Genomic DNA, 27,994 nt, shown 5'->3' on the forward strand with positions numbered 1-27,994 from the left:
TCATCCTCTTCAGGTAACGGGGTGTGTGACTTAATCCCAGTGGGGCTGTTAGAGTCGCTCTATGGCAGCTCAGGAGTGGAGCAGCAGAGTGGATGTGACTCTCAACCAGGTTCAAGCACAGCTCTCCACAAACTATTTCCCCTTGTGACGGTACATGTTTCCTGGCAGCTGAGTGTCACTGGAGGGCCACTTACAGGGCCGGGCACAGCTCTGGGACCGGCTGCCCGGCTTCGCTCGGTTTTGTTCCACATAAGCATTAGCACTGTTTATAATTAGGGAAACACATCCAGAGTCCTCTGACCCTGAGTCAGTGGGCCTTTGAGAACTCTTATACATAGAGAATGCAGCAGTGTGAGTTGTTATGCAACAGTCTCATGTAGCTCGGCTTCACATAAAAGCTGATTTTGTCTATCATTTCTCTTGCTTTGTAAGTCATGTATTCTGTGTTCGTATAGAGAGAGTGTATAACATTTGGATATATTTTTTTTTATCTAAAAAAAATAATGGATCATTCGAAAATCATTTGAGTGATTTTGATGGGTACTTCTGCATTACAAATAAAAGTAATTATTTTAAAAGCTGAATGTGAACCCTCTTTCTTATAAAACAAAAAAAAAAATTGCAACCAAATATTCTTTTCATGGTTTTTCGCCCGTTCATCACTCATGTTTAGGTTTGATCAGCAACTAGCGTCCTGAACTGGTTGTGTAAAAATGTCTTATGATTGCTGATTCGCTCAGCATAGAGCCTTGCATGTCACTCACTCTCAACAAACTCTGTGTCCAAAAATCCTTAAAATCGTATTAAATGACGTTGCATCAGACAGATACACGTAAAGCTTAGTCATGGGAAATGAACCGTGTACGTGTTCCTTTTGTATCAAGCAGCCAAAAAAGTTGTATCATTACGTGTTTAAATTCAATCAGCCTTTCTTGACATTCCACGTCCTGTGATGTCACTATTGTGCGTGCACGGCCTGCATGGTTGAATCTGATATCGTGCAGCCGGCGCCGGAGCCAAGACCCTCCCCAGGCTTCCAGAGAGTCCAAGCATACACACTGTATTTATGAGAGCTTATTTTGGTCCATGCGATGGCTGGAAGGGGTGAGAGGCGACTGACATGTTATACCAGTATACTCTGTATGACCTCATGACACAAACCAGCAGCCTGTCAGTAATCCTGTAAGCAAAGCACATGTGACCGGCCAGCAGCGATTCAACACAAAGAGTCAATGACATGCATTGCTGTAGATAAAACATGACACAATGGGATGAAGCATTAAATGCCTGTTAGCGGATTGATGATTTGTTTTATATCCTTCCCTCTGCTTTCCATCCATCCATCTTCTCCCGCTTATCCGTGGTCGGGTCGCGGGGGTAGCGGTTCCAGCAGAGAGCCCCAAACTTTCCTTTCCCAACCAGCTCTGACTGGGGGGTCCCAAGGCGCTCCCAGGCCAGCGAAGAGATATAATCCCTCCACCTGGTCCTAGGTCTACCCCTTGGTCTCTTCCCTTTTAACCAGCTGCTGCGACAGACAAAAACAGTCCTTTCTCAGACGTCTACCCCCTCACCTCTCCTTCCTTCACTTTGTGTGCTTCTTGTCTTTGTTGCCCAGCAGAGGCCTCGAGCCCTGTGGAGCGCACATCCATTTTAAACCCCGGAGGCTGTGGAGCATGCTGCTGGTAAATGAGCAAGCTAACCTGTGGCTGTCGGTCTCTCCATTCTACTTATCATTTCCCTCATCTCTACCTCCCATCACATGTTTCTTTAAAGGCCCTGACACACCAAGCAGTCACCAGAGGACTAGCCGACGCTGAAGTCGGCTGTTGCCTGGCCGTGTTCTCCTGCGTTTTGGCCATGGGTCGCACGGGAACACACCGCACCGACTTCAGTGCATGAGTGGCAATAACTCTCCTTACCAGCAGGCGGCGGTAGTGTGTATTCGTCATTCAAAAGAGGCAACAACCGGAAGACAGAGAAGAAGAAGAGTATCTTTTCTCCGTAATATCATACAGAGCTGGCCTCTCCTGGATCAAGGTGATGAGCAGGTCTTCGTTTGCATCATTCCAGATCGCCATGATGAGATGAAAATGAATAGCAGTCTGTGTGTGCCTTCTTAAATCGTTTGTTTACGTCCCTCACTTCCGCTTCGCTTCTCATGCACTGATTTGCTAGCTGAACAGCCAATCAGAGTGATTATTTGGTCCGACTGCCAGACCCGATGCATGGCCGATTCAACATGTTGAATCGGCCATGCATCGGGTCTGGCAGTCCAAATAAGGCGTGTCACGGTCGACGGTGCGGGACACACCAACCTGACTACGGCGCCGCGAATGCCCGACAGCCTCTGACGGCCTCTGACTCCCAAAATCGGGTTGGTGTGTCAGGGCCTTTAACCCTGTCCCACACCCTCTATCATTTGCAAGCCCCATGGTTTGTACTCAGTTATATTCAAAGCACATTGTAAATAATGTCTTCCCGGTTAGCCTCAAGTTATGTATTTCACATTTCATTGTGAGCTCACTTAAATGAAATGAAAGCAAAAGTAGTCTAACAAAGCAACTTGGTATATTGGATGTACAAACTGCCTGAAGCGGAGACACATTTCACAACACAATAACTCATAGATCAATGCATGTTCTGCAAATAAACACCACCCTCTTTGTTTACTCGCCATAAAAGAAATGGGTTTAATTTAAAAGAAGAAAACGGCATGTTGCAGATGTTGCGTGAACAGCAGAGACAGAAAACAGAGCCCCGAGCCAGCCTATGTTAAGTATGTTCATTCATCTCTGTAGCTTCTCTCCCGTTAGCCGTGCTTGCTTCCTGGACGTGCCTTGGATCTTAATAGGCTTTGGATCCCTGCTTCACTGTTTTGAGGTACACAGAAAAGGCCCTGAGAGAGGAAGGAAAACAAGAGAGAGGCAGAGCGAGATGCAGGGTGATAAATAAAGACAGATGACAAAAATGAACGATAAAGAACATATGTCACAGAAAATAAATGATGGGAGTTGAACTGGAGAAATAATGACCGGACTGCCAGACCGAAAGAGCACGCTTTAATTAACTAACTGTGCACTGTCTGCCATTATAAATCCAAGTCAGTATTAATAGACGTCATTGGAATCAACATAATGAGCCAGCCTCTGCACACAAATGCTGACCCACGCTTAGCGGTAATAACTACACGTGTATGATCGTAGTCGCACACTGTGTGAGCAGCTTGTCACCCACACGTGTCGTTTCTTTACCTTTAATGGCGTGTCTCGGCTCTATAGGTTAACACTCAAACGGTGATGCTAAACCAGCTCGGAGCTGTTTAAAAAGTGCACCGCCGGAGGGCACACAAAGGGACCCCATCAGTGAGCGGCTTCCTGAAGCCCCGCTGTTCCACCAGGCTCCCATGCCGAGCTCCGTCTCTCTAAAGAGACTTCAAAGGCAGGCATTTGCTGAGCCGATGTAGGCGTTAACCTTTGACTCAGAGGCTCTCTGTAAAAACAGGGACAGTCTAATTGATGCTATGCGCTGCAGAAAAGGAATAACTTGTCCTTGTGGATTTCAGCCATAGAATAGAGTGCTTTAATTCCCCCCTCTGCACAGTAAGGAGGAGACGTACAGTGGCTGTGTGTCTCCGATAGCGCATTTATTTTCATGACCTCCAGTAACAAACAGTTTGCATTTATACAACTTTTTCTGGTCCAAGTTCATGTCTCATCATTCCAACTGTTCCAGGTGGCTTAAACAAACGCACAACCAACATATAAGACCACTGGGGTAGATATGGATTTGTAGATAAGGAAGAATTGCAGGGTGAAATTTCCACAATCCTCCTGGCCTGGAGATGGGCTGATAGCGGCGTGGCGGCTGAAGATTGAGTCAAGCCCCTTGTGCTCCAAGATAATGCAGAGTGGACCCACAGTTCACTCTGGTTAATTTTCCACCTCATGTCCTGGCTCCCGCTCAGAGAGATGGAAGGAACGATAATCCGCACTGATAAGGGGATGTGGCGACTGAAGGAAGGGAGCAGGGGCCAACTGTGGGATTGCATTTTGTGAGTCTTTACTGTCCAACCACATTACAGGCTCTTAAAGGGACAAGAGGCTGGAAAGTAGTCAATGTATGGATGGATGAACGAATGGACACATAGATGAGTTGATGGATGCTTTTCTGTGATGTGTGTTTACTTATAGATAGACACATGTTGGCATTTAAATAAAATCTGTCATTTAAGCATGTGATTATGGGAGCAAGACACCGACTTTTATTGCTATTTAGCCTCTTTTTGTGGTTGCTCTCTTTGTTGTTGTTTTGTGTCAGTTGGTATTTGTCATAGCCTTTTTGAAGTCGTTTTTTGTCCGTTTTTCTGTTGGCCAATTTGTATTCACTTTGATCCCCTTTGTAGTTGCTTTGTGTCCCTTTGTAGTCAATGTAGGTCCCTTTGTAGTTGCTTTGTGTCCCTTTGTAGTCAATGTAGGTCCCTTTGTAGTTGCTTTGTGTACCTTTGTAGTCAATGTAGGTTCCTTTGTAGTTGCTTTGTGTCCCTTTGTAGTTTTATTGGTATTTTTAAAGTACCTTTTGTCCACAGTTGTTTTGCCACTTTTGTAGTCATTTTGAATCCCTTTGTACAGTAGTTGATTTGTATCTGTTTCAATGATGCAAAGTAACTAAGTACATTTACTCAACTGCCTCACTTAAGTACAATTTTGAGATACTTTTACTTGAGTAGTTTCATAATGTGTTACCCTCACTCCACTACATGTTTTACTCCACTACTTACAATGTGTAGCTTTAGTTATTAGGTATATTGCAGATTTAGATCATTAATATGAAAAATAAATCCACTCACACGTCATCATTAATTATTATAGGTTAGGCTCCCCACCAAATGTTAAGTAATTCAAATAAACACGTTTGTTGAGGAAAACATTGATTCATCGATATTTATAATACAATAAGTGTATACTTATAGTTTCGAAATGGACTATTATACTTTCTCCACCTCTGGTCTCTTTGTAATCAATTTGGAGTCTCTTCCTTGTTGGTGCGAGTCTCTTTGAGGTACATGCGTTCAAAAGGAATGAAGGAAAGTTCAATGCTTTGCTCTAAGCTGCAGGAAGCTTTCCAAAAGCACCTTTCTTCATGGTGTCAATATTTCTGTTTGTGCATGATGTGAAATGTTGCTGTAAGACAGAACAATAAGCTAGTATATGGTATCCCACTCTGTTGTATTAATATAAGATGTACAGTTGAGCCCGAGGTTTCCATTGAAAATGCTCTTACAGAAATCCTTCCTAAAATATTTTTGTTCAATCCTAATGTTGAAATTCATGGTGTATTCATTAGAGGGTCCTGATATATGCAATTGCGAGTTGACCACCACTTACATATCTGACTCCAGCCATGCAGAGAAGGTATTTTGAGCAGCAGAACATTGTGTATGCATTTTGCGTCCAACCCTGTATGTTTCCTTGCCAGCAGTGATTCCTGTGTTTTGTTACAGTTGAGGATATTGTCTGACATGAAACACAATCTGTGCCTTTTTCTGTGGTTTCTGGCATGTCACACCTTTCAGGTTTTCAAATCCAAAAACCTATTTTAAGCATATGTGCTTTTAAAGGGCACATGGTCATTAGGACAGGTAAACAGCCAACATGGGAACTCAACACGTTTGTCCTCATTTTGTGAACAAAGAAACTTCTGTAGGGCAATTTGTTATGAGTTCAGCATCTAAAACATTAAACAACTCCCACATGTTATCCGGTATGCAGGCTAATATGCATCCCTCATGAGTGTTAAAAAGTCTAAACACACAAGGCCTCCAGCTCCAGGTGGCAGGTTTGGAACTGGAAAGGATTGCTGAAAAGGTTTCCCTACCCCGATGGATCCCATGGGCATAGACTATCCAAATTGTCTCTGAAACCTTTGAATGAACACTTGGCTATTCTTCTTCTTGTTTACAGGATACTGACCTACTGGATATAGCGTACATAAAAGATGCCAGAAATGGAAAGTGCACCAAAACGCCAAAGGTAAGCCCGCAGAATACTCATTAGTTAAGTTGCTTTCCCACCCCTTATTCTAGTATAATATAGATATGAAAATATATTCATTTAGATTCCTATGGGTTCCTTGTCTCTTCAATATTACATGTTGAATCATAATTGTAATGTTGTCCTTGTTATTGTCTGTCTAGTCTGTGGGAACACAATGTGCTGTGTACTGAAAGGACAGGAGGGCTTTTTGTGGGTGATGATATGCTTTGTAAGTGTTTATTTTTGCACAGAAATGAAAGCCATGAGTGGGTGTGAGCCCAATCATGAATCAGACACTGTCCCCATCCTTTCAGCTGTGAATTGTGTTACTGATAGGATTGAAATTAGTTAAGCTGGTTTTAATGATTGACATTTACCCAAGACACTACGTACAAAAATGTGTTGTTATTATTTGTGTGGGAGGTGTGGTTGACGTGATTGTATTTCCTGTGACCTTTACATCAAATACTTTTGCCTTGCTGTGACTTGTGATTGATGTGTATTGTGTGCAGCTTTATGGATGGTGTTCACATATTTAGTACAGTCTTTAGAAAGTGATGTGAAGATAAAAGCGTGGAAGTGAAGATCAAATGACTGAAGATTGACACACATCCCACACACCACAAAGCACGTGGATGGTTTCCGAGGCAAGGCAAGTTTATTTATATAGCACCTTTCAACAAAAGTCAATTCAAAGTGCTTTACAAAAATGAAAGACATTAAGAAAATGGCTTTTAAAAACAGTCATTAAAAAGCAAAGATAATAAAATAAACATTAAAAGAAAAAGTACATGGATAAAAGTTACAGTGCAGTCTAAGATGTGAATAGTTCAATTAAAAGCAGCGACAAAAAGAAAAGTCTTCAGCCTGGATTTAAAAGTAGTCAGAGTTACAGCGGACCTGCAGATTTCTGGGAGTTTGTTCCAGATATTCGGAGCATAATAACTGAACGCTGCTTCTCCATGTTTAGTTCTGACTCTGGGGACAGAAAGCTGACCAGTCCCTGAAGACCTGAGAGATCTGGATGGTTCATCATTTAGCAGGAGGTCAGAAATGTAATTTGGGCCTAAACCATTCAGTGCTTTATAATCCAGCAGCAATATTTTTGAAATCTATTCTTTGACACACAGGAAGCCAGTGTAAAGACTTCAGAACTGGAGTGATGTGATCCACTTTCTTAGTGTTAGTGAGGACTCAAGCAGCGGCGTTCTAAATTAGCTGCAGCTTTCTAATTTCCAGGGTTACCCACATTGCTTCATCTCAGCTAATTATACGTTTTTTTTATTGTGAGCGACGATGGAAGAATTTAAACACATATTTTTCTAATCTAGCAACCTGCAGCTGTCTGTGAATTTGGCACATTTGTACAAAGCCAAATGTATTCCTTGCTGTTCATTTCCAACTTACCAAGAGGGCTAGAGCCATGATGAGAACAATCACCTCCATTCTTTTCCACTTTCTTATTATATGTCCCCGCTTAATGACTCAATTTCATATATCTGTCAGATCTGCTTAGTCTTGTGATGTGCTGCTGTTACATAGCAGCGGCACTCTTCATGGTTTTGACAAAGTGCAGCAGGAGAAGCGAGTGGGGGTCGCTCACCGCTGCTCTGTCTGGGGAGTGAGTAATGATGGAATGAGTACAATAACACAGAGAGGATTCATGCATTTCTAAACAGCTTACAGAGTGATGCTTCCCAGAGAGGAGACATAACCACGTCACAGGTAAGATGGTCGAAGCATTGGAAATCCATTACTGGGTGATGGAGCGGGGCTGCACCCAGGGCATTGTAATGGGAGCACCAGTGAGACACAGTGTCTGAAGACTTGATGGGATGAGGAGGAAAGGGAAGAGGAAAGGAAGGGGGAGTTATGAAGAGACTGTAGGGATGCGAGGAAGGAAAGCAGAGAGAGAAGCAAGTGGAGATGTGTATGTGAGGTCTGCAGGAGGAAGCGAGGCAAAGGATGAGGGGAAGGACACAGATAATGTGAGGTCAGAGGAAGATGTCAGTCGAGAAGCACGGATAATACCAGACAGCAGTTGCTGTAAGTGGACTGCACTTTTCATGGCTTGCTTCTAAAGCATTTCTCTTTGACATGTTTTAAGGATCTTGACAGAGCGGTGAAGGATTTTTTCAAGGATCGCTGCATTGTTAACTCCAGCAGAATGCAAAAACTGTAAGGATTGTTTCCCATTCAAACAAAAACCTTTTTGAAAGTGATAGTGTTGGGTGTGGAGAACACAATAATATGATTTACACCATTTCAGAGATCTGTATAAGTTGGCATTAGAAGACACATGTGACACAAAGTCCATACTGTATATGTGCTCAAATATAAACTATTATGACTTTAAAACACGTGAAAAAAAGCTGAATCATCCCTGGTTAAATGGATCCCTTCCAATGAAAACCATTTAAACTGATTAATGCTTTTTGTCTATTGTTAAATCTAAGTAGGCCTACATTACGTAAAATGCTTGAAAGAATAATTCATTTTTAGCATCAACATTTCAAGTCAAACGTAATACATGAAACATATTTTTTACTGTCTTGTTGTTGTGTCTGTCGGTCTCATATTATATACTCTCTACTCTCGTAAGCCTCTTCTGCTCGCGCTCAAGAGCTCCATTCGCGGCATTCATTTGATCAATTCATGCAGATTGCTGGAAACCAACACACTTGCCAAATACGAGATGAGATGTTGAACTCGTCAGTAAAAAGCTTCAGAAGTGCTTTTATTGTACCACTCAAGAGTCCTGCGTCGGAGTACAATATTGTCCAACCCCGATGCAATCATGCTCTACAGGCTGGCTGGAAATGGCCAGAGGGAAAGTCTGTTTCGGCTTGCCTCCTGTAAACCCTTGTTTCTACCAGTAAGCGACTTCATATTGTCTTGAAGCACCATTGAAAATGTCTGTCTGGACAGCATTAAGATTTGGAGCACCGCTGCTGTGTTCATCGGCTCGTCGCAGTGTGTGGGCGGCATGTCTGCCCTCTGATGAACTTATGCCACCCTGCTCACGGGCTCCAGCTACTCACTTACTATTCATACGTTTTCACTGTGAACACACACACGCACACACACACACACACACACACACACACACACACACACACACACACACACACACACACACACACACACACACACACACACACACACACACACACACACACACACACACACACACACACACACACACACACACACACACACACAAACACATTTGTGAGAGAGCAACGCTCTCAATCCCTTGTATCTTGCGTACAGCTGAGGAGAACAACGGAGCATGATAAAAACAGTGTCCTTTGTTCCACCACGCTAACAATGATGATGCTAATTAGCATGTGTCCACCCCGTCATAATTCAGGCTGATTAGTTTGGCCGCTTGTCAGAATGACGAGAGGCAACCTTTGTTTGACGGGTGGCTCTAGAAATAAATCACACACCCTGAGGTCTGCTGGGGAGCAAAGCACAGCGCTTATAATCATCCACTTCATTATACCCACAAATAGCTGGCAGATTTCCATATCCAACGCAGAGAATTGAAGGCTAGCAGGAGCACTTTCTGTTGCCTTCGAATCTGTATATTTATTTTTACATTTAGGATTATTAACATGGTGGCAAGGAAGTAAGTAGGCTATCTGTTAAGCTTTGGAAGAGACACATGCAACTGTTCGTTAACTTTGAACGCATCAAGCATTCAGTATTATTTAGTATTTATTTGTTCTTAAATTGTTAGTTTTAAAGATCCAATATTGGCTTTTGGATTGTAATGTGTTGGGTAAAGAATGGAGCACCAACATCCTTATATATTTTACAGTATTAAATATGAAAAATGTATAATTAATTGACATGGTCTCAAGATGTAAACAGCTGATTTGTAGAGAAACAAGTGGCCGAAGTTATACATTATAAAACCACCTGACATTTCATTGAATTCGACCTTGCATTGGTATTTTTTAATCACCTTTATATGTATAAGACTACAATGCATTATTTTACTTCTAAAGGACTTTAAAAAATATATATATATATAAGAGTCTATTGCAAAGGTTTTTGAAATTGGTCCGTGTGCAAAGCATTGTGGGGATTTTAAGGACGCGAAGTCTACCCATGTGCAGCCTCGAAATTTCCCCCAAACCAAGGACGCGGCCTCGGTGGAATTCCAATGGTCCTTCTCAGGTCGGTTAAATGGAATCCTTGGCCGTTTCTCAATCTCGAGGATACTGGCTTCCAAGCCAATATTTCAAGGATGCTACGTCATCGAGTGCCGCCGAAGGACTGTTCCAATCTCCAGCATACTTGGAATTCCACAGAGGCCGCGTCCTTGGTTTGGGGGAAATTTCGAGGCTGCACATGGGTAGACTTAGCATCCTTAAAATCCCCACAATGCTTTGCGCACGGACCAATTTCAAAAACCCTTGCGGAGAATGGCTGAACCGACGCAGCACACATTTAAATGTATGTAGTGGCGTAGAACATGTAAATATGTTTGTTAGATTTGTTATCACCAACAATGTGTTCCGTGAAAGTAAAACAAGTTCATAATTAGATAGACATCGTGAGGTAGGCCTATTTATTTTCGGTACAGTTTATGATGAAACCGTTAGAGAGAGTGGCACACTTGTTAGCCTGTTCCATTCTTCTTCATTTTCCGAAGCCGTGGCTTGGAAGCATACTTGCTTCGTTTCTGAAGGAAGTGACTTGGAAGTACGCGACTACCAAGCCAGCATCCTTACGATTGAGAAACACCCCTTGCTTCCCTCACTTGCGTCGTTTCCCTGTGACTAGTCCCTCCCACCAGGGAAGCATGGAGAGACGCAAGGAAACCACGAGAAGCAGGGAAATGAGTTTTAAGAGCAATGGGACGTCCTTTCCTCCGGAGCGCCACGTGAAGCGACGTCCGTTTGTGATGACGTCGCACAGCTGATCGTCTGACAGCAGCTCTGTCCCGTTACTTTCACAAACACCCCCGCCACACATTTACCGACACAAACATTTGTATCATCTGTTGTAGACCCAAATAAATAAAATAAAATAAGAACTCATTCTCAAAAAAGATAAACGCCATTCTTAAAATGTATAAACGAACAATAGTTTGATTAATATTGATTAGAGTGCACAATATAAATAAAATAATTGAGAGAAGAAAAAGAGATATGTTATCTATCAAAACCCAGTTATATTAACATTCATTGGATTGCACACTTTGTTTGTTTGTGTGGATATGTAGCAAATTAACATTTTAATAGCACTTAATGACTGACTGAATGGAAATGACAATAAATGAAAATGTAAAACGAAAAAAGCGATCATGAAAATGTTTCCAATAAATGAATACAATAATTGTTGACCACTTTGTTGTTCAGATATATCACATATTTGTAACTAAATGATACATTAATTGAAACAAAACACAGTATAGACCAGTGGTTCTCAAACTTTTTCTGTCAGGCCCCCCCTTTGGATAAAAAAAAAGGTCGGGCCCCCCCAACACAAATAGTCAGGCTCAGTGGCGGCGCTAGAGATTTATTTTGGGGGTGCTGTGTGTGCTTGACGTTTCATAGAGGGTGCTCAAACATTTAGGGTTTCCCATTAATGTACCGGGCGCTACAGTTGAATTTTCTACTGCAACACTCCCCACACAAATACACAGTGTACCCGCGACTGTTACAATGAAGGCTCGATAATCAGCTCACGGCATATAGGTGTAAGCAGGGGTAAAGTGCTATTTTCATAGGTGGTGTGTGGACTTAACATAGGGGGGTCCGGGGGTATGCTCCCCCGGGAAGATATTTTTTTCAATCTTGAAGTTAAAAGCATTAATCTGGTGCACTTTGAGAGCAAAATGAAGAGATCTAGATACCTCTCTCAACACCCATATGAAACAGAACTGGAAACAGATTTTCTATTTCTTTATAGATATTTTACAAATCACTCCCCTTTTAAACTTTATTCTTATTCTTATTCTTGTCATATAGTATTTCATAGCTGTTTTTCATGTATTCTCTTATTTTTTTAAAACTATAATGATCATATAAATGTGTGCCTCGGAAATAATTGTTTACGTTAATGACCAAAACGTTTGAGACCCACTGAGATAACACTCAGAGAGTCCTTTAGTTCACTGAGTCTCTCAGTATGACAGGAGAGGACTCTCCTCCACTTTGTTGTTGAAAAAAAACAACTCCTTATATCCGTTAGCATAGCTCGCTAGCACCAGAAGCTAACAACAACGATCTTCGGTACCGGTGCGCTCTCTCTCTCTCTCACTCGCGCACACAAAATGGCTCGTTCCACACACACACAGAGCCGAGCTTTAATGAAACACAGACGTAATAGTACTGTACTGCATCATATTATTTTCGAATCAATTTTTCAAATTATGATTTTTTTTTTTAAATCTTTTTTTATTTTGTATAACCATTTTTCCTCCTGGCCTCTCGCGCCCCCCAGGGGAGCGAGTATCTGTGGATTTCATCGGAGGATGGTCTGGTGATTGCTCGATTATCGCTCCTCCATTATCGCTCCTCGTTCCTCGATCGTCGGTCCTCCGGTAGAAATAAGCGCCATGGGACGGTACTCATGATGGCGCAGACAAATCAACTTCCGGTGATACCGAGGACCGAGGAGCGAGGAAATGAAAATAATCGACCTGAGAAGGACCCCAAGTATGCTGGAGATTGGAACAGTTCTTCGGCGGCACTGGATGACGTTGCATTCTTGAAATATTGGCTTGGAAGCCAGTATCCTCGAGATTGAGAAACGGCCCGAGACACGTTGGTTCTTGCCGCTTGCATCTCCCCTTCGCTCCTCCTCTCTTGGGGCTGTGACGTGAGATTCCGCCCTCCTTTCTCCAATGTCCGATATCGCGCATAACAGAGGATTTAGACGTTGTGTATTTATTGCATAACTCCACACGCCTTTTCTCTTCATGGACTCATTCATGACTTTTTATTTAATGCATTTCATCGCTGTTGTAATCGTTGCTAACCAGAAGTTAAGCTCACTGTTGATATTCCGGAGACTTTTTCCGGCAAAGCTTTTCAAAATAAACTTTAGCAACGACGTTAGTCACAGACAAATGCTAACCGGAAATGTTTTCAGAATAAAACAGTTTTAAGCTTACTGTTTAAACTAAATTACGTCATTAAACATTGATTTGAATTTCTTACAACCCTCACAATTATCTGGTTGCAGTGTTGGTACATTTCACAGACACAAAGGCATGCTTGGAGATTAAAATAATCACAATCAAGATGGAAACAAATTACTTGCTACGGTCCTGTCAAAGAGTATAGTATACAAAGGTGGACCTTTTTGTATGCAGACACTGTTATCAGCTGAAAAACACAGAGAGATCACTTACAAATCCAACCATAATCACACTGCTACAGTATGCAAGTAAAAGAATAAAATAATTATGTGTCTGGTCTGAAAAGATGGGCAGTTTATTAGTTTCTCTATTGGCTTGCCTTGTTCCCTGCTGTCTTGATAGTGAATAAAAAAGTAATGAATGGACTGAAGGTGACAGCTGAATCAAGGCTATATTCATTTCCTCCGGTGCTATTTGTTCCACTCTTTTATTGTGATGCCAGAGGAAGTGACGGCAGGCTCTGTTACAGTCTAGGCTCTGAGCGGAGAGGACTGCTGCTAAATACAGAGCAGGTTGTGTGTCCCCAGCAGTGTAACAGGATCTGGGAGAGGCCAGCAGGCCATTATCACCACCGCTCTGTCTGGCCAACAAAGTCGGCTAAAAGCTCCGTCTCCCACAGCAGTAAGTGCTAAACAGCTCATCGAAGTACACAGCAAGCTACTGTCGGGTGTGGATGTGCCCTTATCCAATGCACATCCAACACTGCTGTGTTATGACAGTGTTCAAGGCAGTGATTACATTGTTTAGACAGTAAACATGTAGCTGTTCATTATTAGTGTCCTGGCATTTCTTTTTGGATGTGTGGAGAACCAGTTCCCAGCTCTTCAATGGACTGCACTCTGAAAATAATGTTTGATACCCCATCCTTTAAAGGGAAAATATTATACCCTTTTTCAGGTTCATACTTGTATTTTGGCATTTTTCAAAGAAATTGTTTATATGCTTTAATGTTAAAACAAATGTTTAAGCCCTAAACTTAAAAAAGCCCAGTCAGCTGTGATTTGCTTTCAGGAAAATGTGGCACACCTTAAACGTAATCAAATCAAATCAAGTTTTATTTATATAGCACATTTATAGACGTACATATAATAAAAATAGCCTACAGTAGAGACACTTTACAGCTAATACAATAGCACAGATTGTTCAGAATATCAGTATGAGAAAAAACGACACCCTCTATCCTTAGACCCTCACATCGTACAAGGAAAAACTTCCGGAGAAAACCCACAGTTTAAACTTTAAAGGGAACATGGGAGAAACCTCAGGGAGAGCAACAGAGGAAGGATCCCTCTCCCAGGACGGACAGTCGTGCAATAGATGCTGTGTGTAAATCGAAGAGATAATACATTTTGCAGCATAGGTAGTCCAAATGTTAGGAAATACATGTGTCTGTAATAAGAAGATGAATCTACGAAGATGTCAACTACAATCCTGTGGGAGCCTTCAGGGAGGTAGCATGACGAGACCCAGGCAGGACCGCAGAGACAGGTTTAGCCACGACCCGAAGTCCACGACTTAATCCAGAACTCAGGATAGAGGATCCAGGACACAGGACCACAGCAAGAAGGTCAGCCTCGACTCCTGATCCCAGCGTAGATATAGACACAAAACAAGAACAAATGTGGCTGGGTTAATCGGAACAAGAGAATACACAGACACAGACAGACAGACAGACGGAAGAACAAGCACTCCCTTAGGATAGGTTGAGGGCAAAGGGTAGCAAGTAAGAGAGTAAGAAACATAGGTGGAGAGGCACACTCAGGGAACAAGGTCCCCACTGGAGCCTTAGTTGGAAATTGATGAGAGATAGGGAAGTACGCTGTGTCTACGAATCGTAAGACTCCCCGGCCTGTCTAAGCCACTCTACAAACCGTTTCCCTCTAATAAAACCTCGAGAGGTTAGAGAGGGAAAAGGTCTTGGATAAAAGTTATTCTTGATAAGAGAAGCCTAGAAGGCCAGAGAGAAAAAGTGAGTTTTAAGTGTTGATTTAAAACCCCCAGGGTCTGGGCCGACCTCACATGGAGGGGCAAAATGTTCCAGAGCATGGGGCCCGCTGCTGCGAATGCTCGGTACCCTCGGGTTTTGAGCCTGGTCTTAGGCACTATCAGCAGCAGCTGATCAGCCAACCTTAAGGCTCTGCCTGGGGTGTAGCGATGCACTAGCTGCAGGCGTCTAATTGAGGCCTGGTCCATACCCACATACAGAGCATTGCAGTAATCCAGTCTCGAGGTAACAAAGGCGTTAATAACCCTTTCTAGGTCTTTAAAAGATAAAAACGACTTGGTCTTAGCCAATAGTCGTATTTTAAAAAAGCAGGTCTTGTACGTAGGCATGATTGGTGGTGGTATGTCTATTTAATGAGGCTGTATGTATGTGACATTGAATCCTATATTTTCAGATGGAGGAATCCCTTTAAAAACTAACTGGGTATTTCACAATTCAAGGGTTGTAAGGCACTCAGAAAGGTATAGGCTATTTAAGTGGCATAGTGTTTTTTTTTTTCATCTCTTCAAGGAGAGCATTCTCTTTTTTTATGTTCTCAAAGGCTCTTGCTGTGAGAGTGTTTATTTCCATCATCCGTGCTCTCTGCTGTGTATCGATGAAGGACAGGGTCACAGTATGAGCTCCAGCTGCAACTATCACAGCCATTCAAATTCATCGATGTTGCAGTGGCCAAGGCTTTTGTCTGACCCTGGACTCAGCATCACCTCTGCATGACAAGATGAATGGCTGAGGAAGCAGGGAAATATTAGTTCAGTGACAGTGTGCTTTGCATACTCTGCAATGAATAGAGTATACTGATAAGGCGTTCCACTAAACTTGAAGAATCGCGTGTCATTTGGCATATTACTCTCATTGAATATAAGAAAGCACTGCGTAAAGCGAGAGCAGCTATACTCTTCATTATGAGAATAAGAATAATTGCCTTTGACCAGTATAGTGTTATCAACAGCTCCCAGAAACATAAGTTATAATATTACACTAGATAGTAAATTAGAATGCTTTTCAGCCATAAACCTTGAACAATCGAATTCAATGATTCTTTCCTCTAAAGTTAAACCATCAACGTGTATCTTAGACCCAATTCCAACTAAGCTGTTAAAGGAAGTGTTTCCATTAATTAACACTTCTTTATTAAATATTATGAATATGTCTTTATTATCAGGCTATGTTCCACAATCATTCAAAATATCAGTGATAAACCTATTCTTAAAAAGCACAACCTCGATCCAGAGGTTCTAACCAACTATAGACCTATTTCTAATCTTCCATTCCTCTAAAAGATTCTTGAGAAAGCAGTCGCAAAACAGTTGTGTGATTACTTAAAGAACAACGATTTATTTGAAGATTTTCAGTTTGGCTTTCGAACACATCATAGCACAGAGACAGCTCTGGTTAAAGTCACAAATGATCTTCTAATAGCATCAGACAAAGGACTTTTGCTCGATCTCAGTGCTGCATTTGATACTATCGACCATGATATCCTATTGCAAAGACTAGAGCACTTAGTTGGCATAAAGGGAATTGCTTTAGGCTGGTTTAGGTCCTATCTATCTGAACGCTCTCAGTTTGTGTGTGTGAACGATGAATCTTCCATGCAAACCAAAGTTAGCCATGGAGTGCCACAGGGCTCAGTGCTTGGACCTATTTTGTTCACATTATATATGCTTCCGTTAGGCAATTTTATAAGGAATCACTCAGTACATTTACATTGTTAGGCAGATGATACTCAACTATATTTATCCATCAAGCCTAGTGCTGCGTACCGGTACGCCGAACCGGTACTGGACTTGTAAAAAGTTTCGGTCCAAGTCCGGTTAAAACCGGAACGTCGGGAACCGGTACTTGGACTCGCAAAAAACTAGCACTTACGTATATTCTCCTTCTTGTTCTAAACCATCTAAAACCTCCCTGAAGGCAGGAGAGACTGAAAAGAGTCAAGGGAAGCTTATAAAAGTTAACAGCATTTAATTACACAAAAGATGCGGTGGTGTACAAATGAAATTGCAAAAGGAGGCGCTCTCCTCATCTCCCGTCAGCCCAGGTTAGCAGGTAGAAGAGATCAATTATTGGCTTGCTCTTCCTGTTGTCATCTGAGGTCTTCTCCTATTGGCCGGCGTCGTCGGGAGGCGGGTCAAATGCAATTCCTGCCTTTTTCTGTTGCTAAATTACATAATTCTGGTGTCTGTGGTTATTTAAACATTCCCTAATAAACGTTATTCAGCGTCAATAAATGAGTGCTAATCCCAGTGTGCTCAGTGTACAACATCACATGTCATTTCACCTTCGATTCACGGTTTGAAAACGTAGCATTTCGCCACATGCTAATGCTAACCGGAAGTGAAGAATTTTCAGAATAAAAGTATTAAGTTAGTGTGAACTTCCGGGTTTTTCAGAATAAAACTGATTTAAATTAAATAGTGTATTTAATTCAAAATTACGCCATATCAACATTGATTTTAATTTCTAACAGTATGTATGTACATCACTATGTATGTAGTATGTACTGTATAATGTACACATGTAGAGTTGTAGAAAAGACATGGTGTACAGACAGTACAGTACACTCTGACTGTACAGTCACTACAGTGTAGCCTATACTGTATAGTAGGTGTGTAACAGTGTAATATGTATAGTCTACTCTACACTCTACCTTTCAGCGACGTTTTAGGGATTTAGGCTCAGTCAGCTCAGGGACTGTTTGGTTACTTTAGTTTGGTAAATGAAATAAATGTTTGAACTTTGTAGTAGTTCACTCTATAGTTGCTGTCATAAGTCATTTGTAGACTAAGTGGTAAAAAGTGTTTTTTTTACATTTGTACTTTGTAGAGAAATGTAGACACAAGCTGGAAAAGAGCACAATAAACCTGATGAGTTTGAATTTGAGTTGATTATGAGTTAATTTTCAATTGATAATTAGTTACTCACACAACTTGACACAAGCCATGGGTTCAGGTCCGGACTTATAAGTCCGGACCTGAACCTGCACCTCTGGACTTGAGTCCGGACCTGAACCTGAATGTGAGTCCAGGTACGCAGCACTAATCAAGCCTGATGAAACCAATCATCTAAATACAATTCAAGACTGCCTCGAGGACTTACAAACGTGGATGACCTTAAACATTTTTATGTGAAACACGGCCAAATCTGAAGTTATTGTACTCTGCCCAAAGACTCTACGAAACAAACTATCTAAAGATTAACTATGGATGGCATTAATTTGGCCTCCAGTGAGACTGTAAGGAATCCTGTTGTCTATCTACGGATCCTGAGTCGTGGCTGATCCTGTTGCTACGGTCATGTGTCCTGGATCCTCTATCCTGAGTCCTGTATTTGAGTCCTGGACTTCGAGTTGTGGCTGAACCACTGTTCAATCACTGTGGTCCTGCCTGACTCTCATCATAGTACTTCCCTGATTCATCTTCTTATTATAGACACATGCATTCTCAAACATTTGGTCTAAATGTTGTAAATGTATTATCTTTTCGATTTACACATGGCATCTATTGCATGTCTGTCCGTCCCGGGAGAGGGATCCCTCCTCTGTTGCTCTCCCTGAGGTTTCTCCCATTTCCCCCTTTAAACTGTGGAAGTTTTTCCTTATACGATGTGAGGGTCTAAGGACAGAGTGTGTCGTATTGTCATACTGATATTTTGTACAAACTGTGAAGTCCACTGAGACAAATGTAACATTTGTGATATTGGGCTATATAAATAAACATTGATTGATTGATTGATTGATAAGGGAAGTGTCGAGAGCAATTACAAAATGAGTGACATGCGGACAAGATGTACCTACGTAGGCTGATATATGAAACGTTTTTCAACAGTCCACAGCAGGGGACATTTTGTAGAAGCAATACAATCAGAAAACAGAATTGATGAGTATTAAGGCTTGTGATGGCACATTGTGCATTGTCGTACTGAGTCAATTATGTATTTGTTTGTATGATATTATTTGCGCTTTGTAAAGGTGTTATTTTCAGTAGGTTTCAATGATGTGTTGCCCACGTAACACACTAATATATATGCAAACAACATTGTCTCCCAGAGGCAAATTGTAATTCAAACCTGGTCTCACCTGCTGCACAACTACACAGTCCCCTGCAGTCGGAGAGAAATAATAGTTGATCCCTGCTTACAGGCTGACATGCAGGGATCAGTGCTAACCTATGAGATTAAGTCTAGATGGATGTTGGAAGCACATGTTCCTCTCACTGATAGTCTGTAGATTAGCGTAGTGAGTGTGTTGCAATAGAGGACTTGAGACCATCAGTGTTTTGCAGCGTATGAATGATCAAGTCCTTAAGAATGACAATTGTGCAAATGAGCACTGATGCTTTGAGAGGTGAGGAGCTTAATGTATGAGGAAACTTTAGAGGGACAATCAATGATATTGAGTCTGTGCGAAGGCTTTTGTCTGAAAGACTGAAAGACCAAAAGAGATAGAGAGAGCGAGATAGTGTTGTTCAGGAGAGAAATAAAGAGACTGAAGGAACTATGTATCTCTGGCTTTTGCACTTGTACTACAAAGCTGAAGTTCCCTATCTGATTTACAGATAAAGCTAGAGCTGAAACAATTAGTAGTTTAAAAATGTTTGAGTCGTCAGTCGAGTAGATATTTCCTTTTTATAACATACAGTTATTCTTATATGATATCATAAAAAAGGACAAATATCTTCTGGAATTCTTTATTTTATTAAGGAGCAGTGGCGAGCCGTGACTTGTATACCTAGTGTAATTTGGCATGCTTTTATTTTGAAGGCGAGTTTACGCTGTTGACAGGAAGTTGTTGTTGCTGTGGAAACAAGAAAAGCTTCACAGCGGGCGGAACTTGTCATAAAGTCCGCGATAATAAAACCCACCCATTTAGAGGGAAGATATGATTGGTCAATTGTACTGTCATTTGACATTACTCTCTCGTTCAGTTACTATAGCGGGCCCTCTGTGAATTCCAACAAGTCCTTCAACTCATACGACCAAATGGGCCGATTGTTCAGGCCCTTATTAGGACCAAATATGTCGTTTGTTCAAGCGCTTAATGCGTCCTATAATTACGTTTTAAAGTTTTCGTCCTCTAGTGCTCCCGTTGAATGCAAACGTTACAGATGGTCGTTTATTCATAAATAACCCTCTCTGTAAAATCCTAAATTGTAAGATAGTTTGGCCATTAAAATGCTTTTTGATTAGATTTCTAGCGAGAAGTGTATATTGTACTTTTAGAATCCACGTCCAGTCGATATGTAGGATCTAGTTTGATAGATATTACGAAGATGATTTGAGGTATGCGGCAGCCTCCATGTAAAGTTACGGGTTGAAAACAGTATTTCCGGTCTTGACGTTTTCATAATAAAACCAATGATCAAATGATTTAACAGTGATGTCTGCAGTACTCATCAACTAAAAAACATCAGTTTATCCTTTATTTTATATATCCTATATAATTATACGACATTTATTGGTTTAAATTGTGTACAATGCTTTTGTGTTTTTCCCATAGGTTTTCTCTTTAGATTCTGAGAGACACCTTTCTTTTTTCAGAGGTTTTGATCGATTTTTTTTCGATTGTTTTAGCTGCAATGCATGTCGGGATATGGTGTTTATATGATATGAAATCGTATTTTTTTTTTAAATAAAATAATACTTTATTCCAAGTGTTCTTGCTTTTCTCTTTGGAAGTCATCACATAACAGCATTGTAATACACGGTTCGGCTGCATTAAATATTACATATCTGCCATAGATATTTATTTATAGAGCCCTGATCAGAAGATCTTTTGACAAACTGTAAGAAATGCCACCAAAACTGAATACGTGAGGTGGATCATAAATATATTAGCAATTAAACAACATCTTCCATTTCTTTTCACACAATACGTCTCCTTGCAGTATCAACACTAAGTAATTCGGCTGACTTTTATATTTGATCCAATTGGTAGATAGGCTATATTTACACCATAACGGTGCACAGCTGATAGAAAGGGATTTTTTGTAGTTTTTAAAGATATTATTTACTACCTTTCCAACTCCTCATGCAGTTGACTGTTACAGGTCTATACAGGTTCATGGTACAATGCATAAGCTTCAAATCGAGAGACTGAAACTGTATTTTCCTATACCGTTCTGTTTTAATTTCACAATAAAGTTAATAGTCATATTAAGTTTGATATTATTATGTTTTATGAACTACACCATAGGCTTAGGGGTGGGACATCTCCAAGCGGTTGACCAGTCACAACAGAGCCGGCCAGCTAACCAATCAGAGCAGACTGGGCTCTGGTTTCAGACAGAGGGTGAAAGAGGTGATGCAGTACAGGCAGTATGAGAAAAACTAAGAGCTTTTTGTAAGTTTAAGCATGTAAAAATGTCACAGTAGAGGCACAACATACTGTACAAATATGAAACCTGAAAGTGAGCATAATAGGGCCCCTTTAAGTTATCTGTCCCTGATTCATTTCAGCACTATTTGACAGTTTTTATGAACCATTGTCAAAAATCAGGTGGTTGCCATTCTTTCTACTAAAACACGAGTTTTAAAAAATGTGACGCTTTGCTTTTCATAAGGAAAAGATTTGTATGTGTTAAATGTGAATGAATGTGAATGAAGTGTGGCTCGTCCTCCCTCCCTTAGCAGGCTCTGAGACATTTTAGTTCACAGAGGCATGAAACATGAAGCATGAAAAAGGCATGTCTGTCAGTTGGCTGGGCCTGGAGGGAGAACTCCCACACACTCTCACTTCAGACATTTCAGACACGCACACATACACACAACATGCAAGCACGCACGGAATCATTACCATGGCCCTTTTTGTATAGTCACTGAAATAAACATGCCAGCCAATCATGCTTACCAAGCATGTATCACCCCCTCCCATGTTTTGCTCTTTCTTTCATTAAAGAAAACTGGCGCACTATTTGTCATAAATCAAAGATAAGCAATTGATCAGTGTCACGCGTCAATGTAACCTTGAGCAGGGAATGGGAAAGGTTCAGAGAGAAAAACAAAAGGTTAGCATGATGGACCCTAGGTTTGATTCTTCAGGCAATTACTTAGCTGATCCCTGCACACAGATAAATTCCCCCGGTGTGAAGCTGGCCATCTTATTATCATGTATGGAGAAATCGAAAATGATGCTCACTCTTATGACTACCGCAGAAGCTGCTCCTGTTCCCAGTACACATGAGACCCGAGCTCCTGGACCAAGATGAATGAGAAAACGACTGACTGAATGAAAGAACAGATGAAACAGAGACTGGGATCATAAACAGAGCAGCCTGTGTTGGGCGCAGAAGGAGAGTTACCCAAGAAGGTTCAGAGATGACTATCTTGGTGAAAAGGCAAGAAGAAGCACAATGGTGCACCTGTGGGGGCGAAATCCCAGCTTTAGCAGAACCCCAGCTGGAATGTCTCAAACTATTTTCTCAGGGAAAGGGAATTCTTCATCTTCTTTGTGTTATTTTGGTGTGTGAAGGACGAAAAGGAGTACATTGGAGTTTGGATGTGTGATTTGGATCTGCCAAAACAAATAAGAATCATTTGTCACCCAAAGCTTGACAAACACGCTGCTACCTCCAATGATAAAAGACATTCACCGTGTTGTATCTGTTTCTCAGTTGTCCCTGCTTTTAAATTCAGTTAAGTCAACTCTGTGTGCTGCACATTGTATCAAATAAATTCAAACAGAACATTGGTTAGATACAATCACAAAGTCTCATTAAATTACAAAGCAGTTCAGACGCATGGCAACAGGAGAGGAACAGAAAAACAAAAGCATCAGTATACAGAGGAAGTATGGCAAAACATAAAAAGCAACAATATTCTACGTTTACAGATTGCTAACATAAAGGTTGCATTGATCGTTGTTTGATCTGTATCACTGTGAGGAACAATTCTAAGTTATATCACGATTGAGCAGCTAGCAGCTTGACTGGCAGTTAGAAGGTCCTAAATGAACAAAAGTACTGAAAAACATCACCGTGGAAACAAATGAATGCTGGATTGTGGGCCCATGGCTTCTTTTAAGTCACTGAGCTAGTGTCAGTCTATTTCAGTAGAACTTGGCACACGCCTTCAAGTCACTTGATGCTCCCAGTGAAATCAGATGTGACATTTTGGTAACCCGGCAAAGGTCGTCTCCGTGGAACTGGACCAGATCAAATAAGATCGAGGCGAGAGCTCTTAGACTACAGAGCATAGATGCTGCCAGCAGAAAGTCGGCTTTCGCTTGGTGAAGACAAATCGGTGTTAACACAGGAAACCATTCGTCTTTCATTTTAGTACCTTAAAGGAATGGTCCACTCATTAGATAATTATTCCAAACTTCAGTATTTAGTGAAACATTATGTTTAAATCATACCCTGAAGAAATCAGCGATATTCCCCGGTAAATAATGATTTTATAGCTCTTTTTTATCAAAACCTGTATATTCCGCCTGGCCGCCACCATTTTTGCCATTTTCAGTAGTCACGTGATGGTCGTGACGTCATCCATGCGTTCACTTTGTCAACACACGGAAACATGGCGGAGTATTTCAGTTCGAACTCGTCAGCAGAGGAACAAGTTTTGACCAATGTGAAGAGATTGGATGGGGGAATTCAACCATACATATCAGTATGACAATACGACACCCTCTGTCCTTAGACCCTCACATCGTACAAGGAATAACTTCCGGAGAAAACCCACAGTTTAAAGGGAACATGGGAGAAACCTCAGGGAGAGCAACAGAGGAGGGATCCCTCTCCCAGGACGGACAGACGTGCAATAGATGCCGTGTGTAAATTGAAAAGATAATACATTTGCAACATAGGTAGTCCAGATGTTTGGAAATGCATGTGTGTATAATAGGAAGATGATATAAGATACTATATGTATGCATGTAGTACCACCCTTGCTAGCGATTCCCTCTCTAGTTTAGCATACTCAGCTTCGTTGTCCCTGGCCATAGAATCACGATTTTATGGGGCCGGAAAAAACTGGGGGGAAATATACACTAGCCGGTACTACGCTATATGGAAAGGCCACCAAAAACTGGCCTGGACGCTAAAGGACGTTAAAACGGGGCTAGCCGCTGCAATGGAAATGCGCTATAACATACCTTATTCTTACTCCGAGCACTACTTCTGCTCCTCCGTCGCTTCACACTTGCAGAGGGCGATTTCTCAACTGGCCGAACTGGTGTCCTGGTCGGTGATGACACCAGAAAGACCGATGGTACTGCATCTCCATTAAGTAATGGTTGTTCCATAAATCCCATGTTATGTTTCATCATACTCTCAGAGTAGTCGTCCGGAAATTTGAAATGTTCGCTGCATACATGAGCCTGTGAATCTTTCGGTTCGGGCCGGCCACATTTCGCTAGCCACTGCCTCTGAATGTACTTCTTACGCTTACCTTTTGGCAACAGATGGAACTAAGCATTCCGTGGATTGTTCCTATCAGAATTGTGGCAATATTTCGCGATACAGTGAGGCATATTTGAAGAGAGAAACTACAGTAAATAACATGGAGATCAACGTGTCTTCGAAAACCAAACGCATGGTTTACGTCACGTCCGGAAAATGGCGGCGCCCACAGTGTTGATGTTATTTCGGTATATAATCAGTTTAAAATCACTGATAATGTCATCGGATTAAAAAAAAATCCTGGTCTGGTCTGTTTTATCGGATGATAATTATTTAAAAATGAGTGTCATGAGCATACCATTCCTTTAAGGCTCGGGAAGGCCACACTTACAGTCTAGATAGATAGATGAAAACCTACCTCCCGGTAAGCTGAGCTCCAGCACCCCTTTATCCACACCACACATCATAATAACCTCAATAACCTGTCTTTTGGTCAAATTGCTTTCAAACGGCTATTTTTTTTATTAAACCTTAAATCCAAGCGTGTAGCATAGGCCAAGTAAATAACCATTTAAATGTGGGGCAAATCCCAATGTGGGGCGGATGCACTTAATTTTTCATTTGGCGGAGGTTAACATTCTCTTCTTTTTGGGTCATAGAGTGCCTTATTGGAGATGCAGAGTTGAAAGGGGGAGGTAGAGGGGATGACATTTCCTGAAATGTTGAGCAAGCTCCGGAGTGGGCGGCCAGCTCTAATCATTGAGCTATCTGGCGACCCAAGTAACACAAAAATGTAACTTGTTTTGTGACAAAAAGTTGTTGGTTGGTTTGGTGAAGTTAGCACTCCTACTGCTACCACTTGGTCTGGAAAAAAGCTGGACTATTTATCCATTACTTTTAACTAATTATTTATATGTTTATCCTTTACTTTTAGTAATATTTCTCCAGCTAATTGCACCTACATAATACTATAATGATATTTTTGCATCAGTTTAGCTTTTACTTTAGGCTATTTATTGTAAATCCATACAGTCAGATCTATCAGATTTGCAGCAGCCATGAACCTTAACAGTAGCTCATTTAACCTGCAACAGCCAGGTGACTAAAGTCTACAGTCTGTGGTTCTAAGCAGTACTATCGATGCATTTCTGTCCAATTTAACTGTTCTTCCATTGGGACAATCACCCAGTGTCAATGTATTGAACTATTTGTCCCTTTTCAGCCATCAGGTTGGGATCCTAATCACTACTTAGCATGCAACTGTTTTACTGCAATTTCCCCTTTATTTGTAAAGAACAAATCAAAATGTAGATAGTGATATTGCTATCTCAAATAGTCTCTGTAAATCAAATGCAATTATTACAGAAAACCATTCCAGTGCAATGAAACTGACCAAACAATTAATAGTAGACCATCTCAGTGGACACGTTTCCTTAGGTCTGATCACACACCAATATACACTGCCCACCTGCAGATGAGTATAAGCTATATGAGGAGGTTGTGACCGGTCTGATTGGTCTGTTGCCATGGAAACCATACGAAGGAGAAGACGAAGGTAGAGCTAACAAGAGCAGGAAAGGCTCTCTGACACATGATAACTTTACGTTTGACAGGAGCGCATGGGACCGATCGCATGAACCACTAATTAAGTCTCCTCTCACCGAGAAACATCACACCTCTTTTCTTCCATCCAGTGCGATTTGGCTGAAAAGCATATGTCTCTGTCAATCTATGCAGTAATTGGACAAACATTTTCTGAGATCTGTCATCTGTTCCAGACTTGTGATTCTCAAAGCGATTGAGAATTTAAAAAGGTACACGTTCTTCTTCTGCTTGACGGAACACTTGATTTTGTTTCGTTAACTTTCAAAGTTAGGAATGTAGTCCATTGCAGCAACTGCTCTTCAAACTTAGCACCTGTGGCGCTTGCTTGCTATTCTGTGGTGCTTTAAATGTACACAAATGTGCAGTAACAACAAATTATCAGATGGATTAGGAGATACTTGGATCATTGGCACAGCTTCAGAACCATTTCATGTTCATTTTCATGAAATATTTGCAGAGGAATAAAATAATCTTTACTTCACCTTTAATGAAGAAAATGCACATTTTGTAAGCATACATCTCAAATCACTCTTAAAGGTCCGATGACATGCTTTTCTGGTGAGTCACAAACCCTCAAAGTAAACCCTGTCGCGTGTAAAACTCAAAAAAGACCTGTCTTTGCCCCAGAACGCCACGTTGGAGATTTTTCTTTTTCCATTTTTGTTCTTCTAGGGCAGGGGTGTCAAACTCAATTTCATCGCGGGCCACATCAGTATTATGGTTGCACTCAAAGGGCCGGTTGTAACTATATAAATACATATATATAAATATATAATATATATAAAATAATGTGTTATATTACATTATTGCCTCTGAATTGGATTATTATCGGATAGGATAATGACTTAGTAATGATCTACGTCTGAAAGCAAATAATTGCAAGTCTCTTCAGTGCGCATGTCACAAAACGAGATGCATTGTGGGACATGTAGTTTATGGGCAACCTGATTATGTAAAGCGGCATTTAATCGTATAATAAACGTATTACATTCTTTGCAAGATCTTGCGGGGCCACATAAAATGAAGTCGCGGGCCGGATGTGGCCCCCGGGCCTTGAGTTTGACACCCCTGTTCTAGGGTATAGTGACGTATTGGGTATAGTGACGTATTGGGTATAGTGACGTATTGGGTATAGTGACGTAACGGCTCCGCGGACTTCCTCACAGACACACACTCAATCTTTTCTCAGCTGCTGGGGGGGGGGGGGGCAGGAGCTCCAACAAGCCGTTTAGGACAGAGTGAATACACATACTATACAGAGATGCTGTATGAGAAACCAATGTGATTTTGGAACATTGAACAATGTAAATCTATTCTAGTAGACCTCAACCATGGAATTATGATCAGTAGAAATGGCCATGACATGGGACCTTTAATCTTAATTGAAAACTAAACTCACTCTTCCTTAGCTCATAGTCTCAAATACACATGAAGCAGAGCTAATGGGAGCTAAACTGTATATATCTTCTTTTTGAGGCACATTCAGAAATTGCATAGTTAAATAAACATCCAGACACGCCTCCAGCCCGAAGAGAGTTTCTCCCCTTTCCTCTCTAATTTCTTCAGATTTAATCGGCGTGATCAATATTTACGGCAAGTCTCCCACCATACTGTTATCATCCAGATCATCATATCAGATATATGAGGTGAAAGAATTGTGTACGATGGATGAAATTAGAAAACAGCACTTGGGAATTCTGTTGATTGCCGCCTTGGTCACACCTTCTCAGCCTTAACATCATTAATTACAGAGGTGAGGTTGGGGGACGGGGCACATATTGGTATGCTTGTGTGATTTTTGTGTGTGTTATATGTGTGTATCTGTATTTAAGGAACCTTTCATCTGCTGAGA

At 41.2% G+C, this 27,994-nt stretch overlaps 1 protein-coding gene across 5 annotated transcripts in view; it reads left to right on the plus strand.

The window, feature by feature from the left end:
* The window catches only part of plcb1l (phospholipase C beta 1-like), a 125,383-nt gene that overhangs the window by 26,409 nt on the left and 70,980 nt on the right, over positions 1–27,994 (plus strand). For all 5 annotated transcript variants that reach the window (XM_034076223.1, XM_034076226.1, XM_034076225.1 and 2 more), the window contains exon 3: positions 5,961–6,029. In XM_034076223.1, coding sequence (XP_033932114.1) covers positions 5,961–6,029 — 69 coding nt within the window. The remainder of the gene's footprint in view (positions 1–5,960; positions 6,030–27,994) is intronic.

This window comes from Pseudochaenichthys georgianus, chromosome 24, assembly GCF_902827115.2.
Source record: "Pseudochaenichthys georgianus chromosome 24, fPseGeo1.2, whole genome shotgun sequence".
Lineage (NCBI taxonomy): Eukaryota > Metazoa > Chordata > Actinopteri > Perciformes > Channichthyidae > Pseudochaenichthys > Pseudochaenichthys georgianus.